General features: G+C 48.3%; 1 protein-coding gene across 1 annotated transcript; it reads right to left on the reverse strand.

The window, feature by feature from the left end:
• Positions 1 to 220: 220 nt before the first annotated feature.
• LOC133919542 (uncharacterized) lies at positions 221 to 1,699 on the reverse strand. Its single transcript, XM_062363960.1, has one exon. It carries the CDS (start codon positions 1,371 to 1,373, stop codon positions 507 to 509), a length of 867 nt encoding a protein of 288 aa, XP_062219944.1. The 5' UTR covers positions 1,374 to 1,699; the 3' UTR covers positions 221 to 506.
• Between the last annotated feature and the right edge of the window lie 12,452 nt (positions 1,700 to 14,151).

Genomic DNA, 14,151 nt, shown 5'->3' on the forward strand with positions numbered 1-14,151 from the left:
TGGGGTCTGGGGAGCCATCCGCCATAACTATGCTGCCTGCCTCCATCCATGTGAAACCTCTGACCAAATGGAATTGAATCGGGATATTGAATTGATGCAATTCTTGTAGTCTCTGTACAAACACTTTCTCTCTCCTTCCCTCCATCTCCACCTCTCTCTATCTCTAGTATTTAATTCCATGCATATGACCTGTACTATAGACTAGGATTAGAGTAGTGCGGTTTTGCAAATCAAGATTAGACAGCTAGCTGTACAAACATGGATAATACAGGATACAAGCAGCTCGTTACAATGCCACAAAATGGTTGGGCTGACAAGCAGTAGCAACCTAAGCAGTATATGTCAACGGAGTGGTTTGGAGTATGCCAATCTTACAGACTCTTCTTCATAGATGGACGAAATGCAAAAAGGGGGGGAAAAGCTAAAAAATGAAGTAGTAATCGAGGTTTAGGTGGTGATAATCATCGGAAGAAAAGAACAAAATGGTGGAAATGAAAAGTAAAAGGTCACTGGAAGCGGCTGCCGTCGGCGAGCTTCCTGGACCGGCAGCGAGTAATGGAGGCGGCGGAGGAGAGGCTGTGGAGCTGCGATGGCCGGAGCTCGCAGGAGAATGTGCACTGGTCCGGCGGTTGGACGGCGCGGTGGCGGCGCCCCGGGCTGGGCCGCACGAGCGGGCTGAGGCAGACGGCGAAGCCCGACGACATGCTGTTAGTCTGGCGGCGCCGGCACGGGGTCCTCCGCATCGGGGAAGGGGATGGCCGCCAAGGGGGATCCGCGGGCGAGCTGCTCTCCTCGCCGCTGCCGCCGTGGCTGTTCCTCTCCGGCGAGAGCCCCCGGTTGCTGACCACGCGGCACGAGCGCCTCGGCGGGGCGGACGGCGGCGAGGCGGGGGCTGCCGGGGCCTGCTTCTTACGGCGGCGCGGCATGATCCCGGCGAACCAAGAGTGCTTCTTGCGCTCCTTGGCGCCTCCCTGATGCTTGTCCTCCGATCTGTGGTGGTGGTGGCCGAAGAGCGTGGCGAGCAACGAGAACTTGCCGGCGCGCCGCTTCTCGTACTCGTAGCCTATGTCGCCCTCCTCGAGCGCGCCGCCGCCGCCGTATGCGGGCCCCACCTGTGGCGTGCGGAAGAAGAGCAGGCTCGGGTGGTGCCTGAGCGCGCCGCGCCCGCCTGACGAGTCCGACTTCCTGCGGGACACGTACGGCGACACCGACCTCGGGAACGCCACGGGCTCGGGTACCGGAGGGGCCTGCGGCGGTGGGGGCGAGGACGCGCCGTTCCGGGCCGCGGCAACCGCGAGCAGGCGGTCGCGGAGGCACGTGGCGCAGACGCCGCCGCCGGCCTGGTGCGGGTGCTTCTTGCACCTCATGCCCATCTCACCTCACCTAGCATCATCTCCCCACGCACGTCGCCGGCGCCGCGTCCCTGCGCACGGCCATGAGGATTGGATGGATTGACGAAGGGGGGGAGGAGGAGGAGGAGGAGACGACGAGGCGGACGCTGCTGCGAAGCGAAATTTCCAACGGCCGCACACGCACCTGCCACCCTTTTCGTCTGGTGCCCTTATGGATCGGGATTGCTTAAATTTGGGTGGGTTTTGTTTAAGCGATCGAGATTGGCTTGGCTGGCTACGCGGCAGCTGCAGGCGTGCGCGCGCGTGCGTTTGGGCGGATGCGATGGTAGGGAGGGAGAATCTTTTCGTTCCGGGCGCTGTGGTTCCGGTTTAAATAAGGTTCGGAGAGGAGGAGAAAATTGAGGATAGATTTTCGTATTATCTGATATTTATATTTAGTTAAAGTAAATATGATAAAAAAAATTATATCGGATTGATAGATTGATACGACTCTGAATATATACAGAGTGGATACAAATATGGATATCTGAATCCGTATTTTAAAACAGATATGGATAATATCCGAATATGTAAATGTTTTTATGAAATATAAATTTGAGTAACATAATGTTCAATTCTTTTATCTTGTTCTCCTACTTAATTATTTCAATCCTATCTATTATTTTAATGTTTTGTATTATATCACATATATTGTAACGATAAATCTAGTTCTTTTCATCTCCCATCTAAAGGTCTAAAGTCATCTAAGGTCATAGTAATATATTAAAAATAGATTTTTGATTTAAGATAGATGATCAATTCACTAAAAATATAGTTTCTTATATTGAATTGATATGATGCTTGTGTCAAATAAATTTATTATTTCATAATTTGTTTTTTAAAGCTATAATACGTATTTAGATGTGAATTTGTACTTGAGAATAATTATATTTATATTTGTATTTATATTAAAATATGGATATTAATGTGAGACGTGGATTATTCGATTCGTTGTTACCTAGTGGTGGCGCCAATGAAATCAAGCGGACAGGACGGGGGCGATAGATGAGATGCCTGTGTAGGCTGCAGGTAGCAGGGGTGAGGAGTTGATGGTAGATTTGGCGTTGGCGCGGCTTGGATTGGGTCAATTCCCATCTGCTCCGACTCGGATGGCCCCGCTGCCGTTTTGCTTGCACTTGGCCCGGCTGCCGGTGGATGCCGCCGTGGAGAGACTCGTGCTGTACTGTAGCCTGCAGGAGTAGCAAAGCAAATATGATAAAAAGGTGTGTTTACGCTTTCGTATGCACGTAAGTAGGTTTACGAAACCTAAGATGACTGCTACATAGGTTTACTATGCCTGCAAATGCGTTATACTGGGAAAGAAGTAGTGGCGGTTTTCCAGCCAGGAGAGAGCCCTCCCAGAGGTGCTGGACGATAGCAGCCCAGACCTCTCCATAGGATCGTCCTCTCCATGTAGGTCGCCGGTGTACATCCCTCTCCAGTCGACCAAAGAATGGGTCATGAAGATGAAGCATGATCAAAACTGCCAGAAGCTCAGCAATGACCACAGTGCGAAACTTCTCCTCCTGAAGCCTGCTGATTTTGGCATGACCCAGATGCTGAACTGCCGCATGGACCCTATGCTTCATGAGGTTACTACTAACAATTTGGTTGTAGGTCTCCCAAGCTCTCAAGTCTCTGTCATCGAGCATCCAATACTAGCAGCTGCCTTGGACCTCCCGCTTCCCTTCAGTGCCCAGCCGGTGGTGGCGGATGGCAGCCGGGTTCGAGACTCCCAACAGGAAATGGAGACCACAGCTCAGACCCCAGTCAGCATGACAGAGACACCAATTGCAGAGCATTTTGACAGACCTCTCACAAAAGAGGCGATGGCAGCAATTATGGCGCTGGTGGAGAATGAAGGACACAAGAAGAGGAAGAAGACTCAGAAGGTTACACCGCTGGACAACAGTACTGTGTCCGCTGTTGATGGGTAATGCCTAGATGGAAGACTCTATGGGGGAAGGGTGGCTACACCACCAACCAGTACCAGTGTTTTCAGCTTCTATGTATCTTCAGGTCTTGGTCAGTTCGTGTCCGAAGGTTATTCTCAGAGCTACGATGCTTTGTATGTGGCCAATGAGCCGAGCATCGCCCCAGAGTCGTGTAGTTCACCAAGGTCTAGCCCTTTTCTGTTACCAGTGTTGGAGAGGTTGTGTTTCCTGGGTGGTGCCATGTGCCCTCCCTAATGGACCCTCTTCTCTTAGTTTCTGTCATCCTGCAGATGCCCAACCGCAGCTGCCCAGCCTTTGTTTCAGGACTCCACTCCGGATTGTGTCCCAGGCTGCCCCCTGTTCAACCTTCGGTTCAAGCTAATGAAGCTGTGTTTGGTCGTTCAGTATCTTTTTTATGGCGCAAAGTGATTGCAAAATCCTGTGTTGGAATGTGCGGGGTTTGAATGATCCCGCGAGGTGAGCGTGTGTCAAAAACTTGGTTCAGTCGGCTGGTGCGACAATTGTGTGCTTACAGGAAACGAAAATTCAAGATTGGAACCAACGGCTAATCCTAGACACGCTCGGCCAACCTTTCGCACAAAATTTTGTTGCGCTCCCAGCTATCGGTACCTGTGGAGGCATTGCTTTGGCATGCTCTGATAGATTTTTCAGCCTCACACATTTGCAAACGACTGCACACTCCATTTCAGCTGCAATAACTATGCTCAACGAGAACTGTGCATGGTCCTTGACCGGGGTATATGGTCCGCAATCGGATGCTGATAAAATCGCTTTCCTTCAGGAAATCGCTGATCTGAAGAACCACGTGACAAAGGAGTGGCTTATCATTTGCGATTTTAACATGATTTGCAAAGCGGAGGACAAAAACAATAATAGATTAAATCGGCAAATGATGAATGCGTTCAAGAGAACCATTGATGAATTGCAGATCAAGGAAATAAAGCTTCGAGGTCGGCGCTTCACTTGGTCAAATGAACAAATCGACCCCACGATGACGAGGATAGACCGTTTCTTCTGCTCCACTGACTGGGATTTGCTATTCCCTAATGCCGACTTACAAGCCTTGGCATCCATGATGTCAGACCATTCCCCCCTCTTTCTCCAGGGTCAAATTCTACATCCCAATTATAGGGGATTTCGATTTGAATCATTTTGGCTGTCAATGCCAAGCTTCACTGAGACGGTTCAGAATGCGTGGTCCAGGACGGTAAATACACAGGATGCGATCCTGCGCTTCCACGTTAAACTCACTCGGACAGCATCGGAAATCAAACTCTGGAAGAAGCGAACTATTGGAGACGTCAAACTCCGCCTTGCCATTGCTTAGGAGGTCATCCTTAGGATTGACGAAGCTCAGGAAAAAAGAACACTGACGCAGGAAGAGCACGAATTCAGAAAAATTCTTAAAGTTAAAGCCCTCGGCTTGACGGCTATCCAAAAAACTCGAGCAAGACAGCATTCCAGATTAACTTGGATACGTAAAGGTGACACAAACACAAAGTTTTTCCAGATTAAAGCAAACGCGAGGAAAAAGAAACACTTCATTCAATCGCTTCAAACGGAGACAGGAGTGGTGGTTTCCCAAGATCAAAAGGAATTAGAGATTCACAGACATTTTATTCAACACTTGGGTACTAACAAGCCAAGGGACCTTACGTTAAACTGGGAAAATCTTGGCTATCATCCAAAAGACCTTTCGGAATTGGAAGAACCGTTTGATGAGGACGAAATCCTTGCGACTATAAAGAGCATGCCAGACGAGAAATCACCAGGCCCAGATGGGTTCATAGGCCTTTTCTACAAGGCATGTTGGAACATAATTAAAGTGGACCTTATTGCCGCGATCAAGGATTTCTACAACCACAGAACCAGAAGATTAGCTCTAACCAACAATGCCAACATCCTCTTGTTGCCAAAGAAAACCGCGGCTGCATGTGTCGGGGACTATAGACCAATAAGCTTGATCAATAGCTTCATGAAGCTCATCACCAAGATAATGGCTAATAGGTTGGCTCCGAGGTTAAATGAGCTAGTTTCCATGAGCCAAAGTGCTTTCATAAAACGGAGATGCATTCATGACAACTTCATTTATGTGCAAAATGTGATCAAAGAGCTACACAAAAATAATCAACCGGCTTTGTTTATTAAACTAGACATCTCAAAAGCTTTTGATTCCGTACATTGGGCATATCTATTGGAGGTCATGCAAGTATTGGGGTTTGGCACTAAATGGAGAGATTGGGTCGCTTCGCTTTTGGCCACCTCATCATCCAGAGTCCTCCTCAATGGCACACCGGGCAAGGAATTCTATCATGCTAGAGGATTGCGTCAAGGGGATCCTCTTTTATCCGATGCTCTTCATTTTGGCAATTGATCCCTTGCAACGCATGATTGAGATAGCGGCACAGAATAACATTTTGCAACCAATTCTCCCGTGCTCGGCACATTGGCGATGCTCCTTATATGCAGACGACGCGGCGGTTTTCACAAAACCGAGCAGGACTAACCTTGTAGCTTTTTACAGCATATTGCAAGCTTTTGGCAAAAGCTCCGGTTTGATCACTAACCTTACAAAGACAGAAATCTTTCCAATAAAATGTGAAGAGTTACCTTTGGACCAAATCCTCCTTGACTTTTCAGGCAAGATAGCAGACTTCCCGGGGAGGTACCTAGGCCTACCTTTGCACACTCGACAACTAAGAAGGGTGGATGTGCAACCACTATTTGATAAGATCGGGGCGCGGCTCCTAGGTTGGAAAGGCAAATACTTCTCAAGAGCGGGAAGAGAAACCTTGGTTAAAACAGTTCTATCGTCACAATTAACATATCATCTGACGGTATTCCCCCTGCGAAATTGGTTATCCAAGAGGATTGACAAGATTCGAAGATCCTTTCTCTGGCGGGGTGATGAACCAGAAAATGTTAACGGGGGACACTGCCTGATTAACTGGGCCACTGTCTGCCGTCCTAAGTCCATGGGAGGACTTGGTATTTCGGATTTGCAAAGGTTCGCTAGAGCTCTCCATCTACGTTGGATGTGGCTCAGATGGAAAAATGAGGACATGCCATGGACGGAGATGAACGTGCCGTGTGACAAAATCGACAGAGATCTATTTCACGCCTCAACGAGAGTTACGGTGGGGAACGGCGAAAAAACCTCCTTTTGGTATTCTAGTTGGCTAGGGGGCAAGTCCCCGAAAAATATTGCTCCGGCATTATTTGAAATTGCGAGGAGAAAGAATATTACAGTGCAAAAAGCTTTATCAAACCAACACTGGATTGCGAACCTGGGTCACCTCATAACTCAGGAACAACTTCATCAGTTTGTGATCCTGTGGGAGAGCCTTCACAACATCACTCTTGATCACGAGGTCCAGGACAAGATAGTTTGGAGGTGGACAAATGATGGAGAATACAGCACACAAAGTGCCTACGCAATCCAGTTTGAAGGAAGTCGTAGGAAACCTGCTCTAATGCGTATTTGGAAGGCACAAACGGAACCCAAATGTAAGTTTTTCGCTTGGCTCCTGCTACATCAGAAAATCCTAACGGCAAACAATCTTGCGAAAAGGGGCTGGCCCAATGATCCAATTTGCAAATTATGCCAAGCTGAAAACGAAACACCACAACACTTAGGCAAAGACTGCTCATTTACAAAAGAGGTGTGGATGGTGGTCACCAGTTGGTTCAACCTTCAGAACCTTTCAGACATGCGAGAGCAGCAAAATTTTAAAAGATGGTGGTTGCTAACGCGTAGGAAGGTGGCTCGCAACCAACGACGTTCTTTTGACGGCTTCGTCATATTCTTTTGGTGGAATATCTGGAAAGAAAGAAACCGGAGAACTTTCGAAAATAAAATCCTCCCGGTCTCTGAAGTGGTGTTCCGGATAAAAGAGGATATAGACCAATACCGCCTAGCTTTTGTGTTTTCCTCTTAAACTACCGGTTATCGCCCCCTGCCTTTTTTTCCTGGGTTTTCGTTCGGAGTCTATGCTTCAGGCGTGCACCCCTAGCTGTTGTTGGGGCGCCGTCTATTTGTGTTTATAATCCCCCATTTCATTTTCCTTCTAATATAATTGCGGCATCCCTCTTGCCGTCCATTTCGAAAAAAAAGAAGTAGTGGCGGTTTTAGCACACTTTATTACATGACAAAATAACGAGCAACAAGTTAGCCAAAAAAATGGATTAGTCCCCTATTACGCCTTGCTGCTTTCCATGCTCCCATGAATCCAGAAATAGTAATATCATTAGGATCAACCTGACCGAACATCTTAACTACGTACGAGTACCTATTACAAAGTGCCATCACCTGTTATTTACATCTGGAATGTTACTGGGATCATTAAGAACTCATTAGGGGTCACATGCCCAAGTTGTGTTCGGATGTTCCTCGGATGAGACGCCCACGTGTGTATTTTTAATACCATGTAATATTTCTAAGCGTTTTCGTCACTGTGATACTAAGTGCGGTATTCTCTAGTCTGTGCACCACAGAATTGTCGTTCGCCGAACTACATTGACCAATTGACCATGGTGGCTGGAATCTCCGGCTCCAAAACCATTCTATGTGCATTAAATTCGATGAGATAGATGTCTTGCACGAATCACACTCACCCGAAAGCTCGTCATGTTCTCGAGCTCCAGAAGCTGTTCCGTTTACAGAGCCCTATCCGTGCGCAGTTGCTCACACAGAGCAACAGGTCGCCTCTAAAGGTTACGGAAAAGAGCCACCCTCGCATGCAGTACTCTCGCCTCACACTTCAGCAACTGCAGAGAAACTTCCATTTTTCTGTGCCTCGCGATACGTAACCTCCATTTTATTCGTCTCCAAGTTTTGAACAAAATATATTATGTTTTGTCGCGGTACAGCAGCTAGCGCTAGCTCTCACTCAGGTCTCGGCCCAATCGATGCGAGCGAGCGCCACCCGGTTTCGTCGTTCAGCCGATCGACAGTCTCCGTACGTGAAAGATGGAAGACGCGAAACCAGCTGCTACGGCACTTCATTCGTCTAGAAAACCGGGGTTGCTGGTCGGTAGATGGAGAAAGGGCGGCGCGAGCGCGCGACTTTGGCGTGTTGCCGCGGCAGGGAGGCGTGTTGCCCACAGAAAAGCGCGGCCGGCGGTCGTCTCGCGTCCGGGTTCCTCGTGCTCCCGCCTCGCCGTGAGAAGGGAGCACGGCACGCAAGCGCGCGCGCGCCAGCTCTCAAGAAGCTTCGCCGTGCCACGGTGCCAGACTGACGAGGGAAACGTAGCGCTGCTGATTTCGTCAAGAGCGTGGAAAGATCAAAGCGGTGACTGTTCTTCGTTATCGTATGGCGGTAGAAGTTTAACAATGCACGCTGTCGCATCTATTTACGGAAGTGGACGTTGCCGGGCCGGGGCGGCCTGGTTGTGTATTCGATATGTCAATTCGGCGAGCTTACTTGGGCGAGGAATCAACCGGATATCTGACGCCTCAGTTCGCATTTCGCAAGACGTATTCATTGCTGGGAGAATATATCTCGAGTTGCTCAGTTCAAATTGTGAATGAAGCCGAAAGGTGAAGTGTCGTCGTCACAGCATTTGATTAGATTTACTCGCGTTAGGTTCCTTCTGCTTTCGGAAAAATAAATATATAATCGTGTCAGTTGAATCGAGCTAGTGATGGGCATCAGGATATGGATTTCGGCAACGCAGCTGCGGAGTGCAATGCGTCACCTGCGTACATAATTATCACGAGTTGATTAACGATTGACCAGGTATCTTCATGGCCATGTCACTTGCTGAAACATCAGGCAGCAACATTACTTTTTGAAAGGTCGAGCCAGCGACGACGTTATCTTCTTCTGCTCAAAACGTGACGATTCAGCCGAGCAGTTATAGTTTAATCCTAGGGGAACCATTCTGATTTGCCCGTTGCCACTCAGTTCTGAAAGCTACGGCTCTTACTGTTCCCGTTCGCAAGGGGTTGACATTTATTTGAGAGCTACGGACGCTTGGGCCAACCCGCCCGTCACGGCCCTGTAACCGAGCGCGGCGCGGCGTGGATCCACCTCCCCGCGCCCCGTTCGGAGGTCGTAACAGCGCAACATGTACTGATGCCATTTAAACCTCACCGGTACGGCAGGGGAACGCAGCTGCGCGCGCTAGGAGACTGAGTGCCGTGGTGTAGTTGGATCACGGGACGCGGATATGGCTCGCGAACTTCACAGCTGCGGGAGCAGAGATAGCTAAATGGTTACTCAGGTCAGCTCGGTACGGATCCGGCTCGGTATAGTTCGGCTATGACCCGACTCAAATAGTTCAGTTACTGTAACAAGTCATACAGTATCGGTCTCTGGTATGGCCCGTCGGTTATCGTGGCGTGCCGGGCCAGCTCGGATACGATTACGGCCAAACGACACGGTCGGCCCGACGGGCACGATAGGCATGGGCGGCTCAATGGCACACGGGCGGTCTGTCAGTATAGCCGGTACGATAAAATAAAAAAATAGCTACAAAATTAAAATATATATAGAAAACAGATAAAAATATAGAAAATAGATTAAAAATAGTTGCAAAATTAAAAAGTATATAGAAAACAGTTGGACCCATACGTGTCGGGCCGAATCGTGCCTAGCCTTGTTGTGCCCGTGCCGGTCTGGACTGGGTTGTACCCGTGCTGGCCCGACTCAGCCGGACCGTGCCATGCCGGCACGTCGTGTTGCGTGCTCGGTCCAGGCATGGCCCATGACCTCCGTCTCGGCTCGGACTATGCTGTGTCTGTACTGTGCTTACAGTGTCGTGCTTCGGACTGGCCCAGTAGGTACGGTCTATTTAGACATCTTTATGCGAGAGGCACGGGGGCTAGAAAATTGCACTTTTACATTTTACATTTGTGGCTTTGATGTTTTGACATCGTCAATATTAGCTTCCCTAAAATAATACTGAAAAATGGAGCCCTTTAATTCTATAGCATTCTACCAATTTTAATTCATTCTATTTTATTTTATTTTTTTTGCACGAAAAGACAATTATACCGTTGGCGCAACAATAAGGACCGTTAGGACTTCAAACTTTGAAGTAGATTATTGCAGAGCCGTCTGAGCTGTTGTATTTTTCACCCATGTTGTACTTGTACATGCTGCTTGAGTAGCTTAATCGTCACATACTCACATTTGTATAATGTATATAATGTATGGAGCAATGAATGTTTGTAGCATCAGAACATCAATAACTTCACATTTGCTAGTGACTAGTAGTTACGAGATTTTGGCCAAATTGGAACCAGCCATGGCATCGGTAAATGCCAAAGCTTGGCAATTCATATTTGAGTACCAATAGCCAAGCTGTGTGTTGCTTACATGAATTCTTGAACAGAATCTAAGGGAAAGAACATGAATATATGAGAACAGTCGAGCAATACGTGAACAGTCGAGCAAACTATAGACATGCTGGTACACAAAATGGCACTCTAAAAAAATCATTTAATCGGCCAATCAATCATTGTCGTTATAGAGTCAAAGTCAACTAATTGTTTGCTGAAAGCCGGTGTTTGCTAAAAGACCAGTCCTGTTGTTGAGCCAAGGGCATACTTATCCTTTCGCACACCAAAATCAGGGAAAATAAAATAGAATGGATTAAAATATGTAGTATGTCATAGAATCAAAGTGCTCTATCTTTTAGGTGTCATTTTGGCGAAGCTAATGTTGACCATGCCAAAACATCTAAGCTACGCATTTCGAATGTCAAAAGTATAATTTTCTCTAAGGGGCAAGGCAACACCTTCCCACAAGCGGGCACATGGTTGAGTGGAATGGGAAGCACACAATGAAACAGACACTCAGACACCCATCTCCACGCCGAAAATGGAGGTGTGCAGCGAGGCAGCCAATTTGGTTTGGCCGGGTGGTGTATACCGTCGGCTTGCCCCAACCTGGAGGGCTCGTGGGGATGAGGTGTTGTTGGACTGCATCGTGCTGGGCTCTCGGCAGAAGCGCGCCTGTTACAAATGAGGAATCTTTGTTTCAAGTAGGGAGGGTTTGGCGAATACGGTGGTAAGGCTCGAGCGTTGAGCCGAACCCACCCGGGCTTCAAGTCCGGTGGCGCGTGGGGTTCCGATTTATTTCGGATTTCTCTAGCTTCTTCGGCATGACGCTACAGAAGAGATTACGATGTGCTCGTCGTCTATGGGATTCTCGATGGGTCCTGTGATTTTTGGATGGACGCTTTCTTCAAACTGTGTGTAGTTGTAGGGCTAGCATGTGCGTGCGTTAGGTGTGTGTGGAGTGGGTGCGTGTGGGGGGGTGAGTGCGCGCGTTCATGTTCAGATACTACAGCTGTATTCAGTGGTGAAGAGTCAAAAAAAAATAAGGAGGGTTTGTGAGAATTTTTATTTTTTTAAATTTGAATATCGTCCTTCAAACAGGTGACATATTTAAAAAAAATAAAAGTATAGTGTTCCAATGCTTTCATAATTTAAAGTACTGTCGAAGTAGTCAAAAAAAAATCGGACAACAAACTGTACTGTAGAGGATGCTATCATCCAACACTGCAAAAAATTCAGATAAAATATGACATGTCAGATAAGAAAAAAAAAAAGATAAATTCCAAGGATGCTAAATTTTGTCCTTTTATTTCTCATTATACAAGTAAATGTTTGGTTTGAATTTTTTTTTGGTATGCTAGATTATAGATCCCTCTTACACCATATTTTTTTAAAAAAATTATGACTATTTTGATAGTACCTCATGCCTCTAAAGTCCATCCTCCTGACTCTTTTAATCTCTCCTTGCGGCGGCGGCATTCCTCCTTTTGCCTTTGAAGCTCCTCACCTCACCGCTTGCGTTCCTATTCTCGTCGTTGACATTCCTCTTATCGCATCCGACGTGCTTCCTACCTGTAGCGTGCTTCCTCTATCCTAAGGACGTACTCCCTTTTGGTTTTAGACTCTCTGATCCATTCCTGTTGTATGGCGGCCTCACTATATCGTTCATTGCTTAAAGCGATAAGGCTGTTGTTGATAAACGTGGTATAAGGAATGTAGTTCAGAATATAGAATTGAAAGATGTGGAAGAGTGAGAAATTGGAACATACCATGAAATCGGGGTCTATTTCAGGACACTTGAAGAACCTCCTGCCAAAGGTCTCCACATCTAAGTATGTCGTCATCCAGGCTCGATGACCACACGAGCACAACGAACGCTCATGCTAGTGTGGGTACTCCGAGGGGGTTGGTCCTCAAGGAATCATTACACCCTGGTAAGATGTAACAACCCAATTTAATAGTGCATAAATTAATTAAAAACCCGATAGCAGAGGTTCATCAACATAGCTAAGATCACGTAGGGGTAACGGATCAATCATAGTAACAGCAGCGGCTGCGAAACGAATGACGCCCGCTACACCCGTTTCGACCGAGGTGGCGCCTGGGGTTCTAGGTGTAGAGTGACAGACTGACCGCTCTCCGACACAGGACCCCTCGTGCAATGTGCTATCAAGCTCAGTAGAAACTAGGTGGCAATTGACAGTACCCAGCGGGGCCAGAGCTGAGGCGGTCATGGCCAGAGCCCATGGCGGGAGGTTGTGACCCTCGCCCATCCAGTCCCTCACAAATAGGCTGAAAATGGGGTCAGTAACCATTGGTAACCACCGTACTCAGAGGGGAAGGCGGCTCAGCTGGGCCAGAGGTATCAACGATCACACGTCGATCCACAATAATGGGCTAAGCTAGTGTCAACATCCCCAATTCCTCCTCCATTCCTGTAGGTTCAATGATCAGCAGATCCAAGCAAGGTGGAATCAAATCTAGGTCCACAGCCCATGCCGTGAGCCGGAACAAAGAAAGATTGGAACGGTCAGCTGTATCCGGGTGAAGGGACAGCGCTTGTCAGTATGCCCCCAGGAGTTGTTTTGCCATAACTAGATCCCAGGAATGAGTGTCACAAACCTATCTCAATAAAGCACATAATCATACACGAACATCCAAATCCCCACCAAGTTCATCTAGTTCATGATCAATCCCAGTTAGAGTACGGAGCAGGGGATAGAAGCGGAGGTAAATGGAGACTCGAGTTGGAAGAAGGAAGTCTAGACCGGGTATAGAGAGAGAATTCGGGAGAGAGAACAGTAGAGGGAGGAATCGAGGAGAAGAACCTGGTAGGGAAGAGGAGAACCGGAGGTAGGAAAAGACAAGTCTGTATTCTGTTCTCTGATGTCCATCCCATGTGGCTCTGCTTCTCTTTTATGTCTTGATCCTCTCCAGCACACAGGGCTAAAGGCCAGGCCAGTAGTCCAACCCACAGCCACGTCCGTCGACCCAATGTCCGTGACATTCTACCCCCCAGACTAGCCTTGCCCTCAAGCCGAAACTATTAGCAAAGAACGCTTTGAACCACCAGGATCCCATGGCAGAAGAGGAGAGCCGAAACTATTAGCCGATGCACAGGGAGGTCCATGCGGATGCTGACGGGGTCATGGCGCGGCGCATCCCGCTCAGCGACGAACTCCGTGCCCGCGAAGAGCAACGTGGTGTCGTTGATTTCGTGGTCGGGGTTGCCGTCGAAGTCCATGGCTTCCACCAGGCGTAACTCCAACGCGCTCAACCCAAGGGTAGCGCATGTCGGTGTAGGCGTACGGCGTGGCAACTGCTCCATGACTCCAATGGCCGCCTCATCATCGGGTGGCGAAGCCGAGGCCGTTTCATCAACTGGTGAAGTCGCAGTCTCGCGTTCCTCCTCCGATTCAGGGAGTGATTCATGCTGGAGCGTGGAGGGAGCGACGTGAGAGCAAGTGGTAGTGATGGACGCCGGCTTGAGAGCGGTGGGTGTTGGCTGCGAGATAATTGT

The sequence above is a fragment of the Phragmites australis genome, chromosome 5, assembly GCF_958298935.1.
Source record: "Phragmites australis chromosome 5, lpPhrAust1.1, whole genome shotgun sequence".
NCBI lineage: Eukaryota > Viridiplantae > Streptophyta > Magnoliopsida > Poales > Poaceae > Phragmites > Phragmites australis.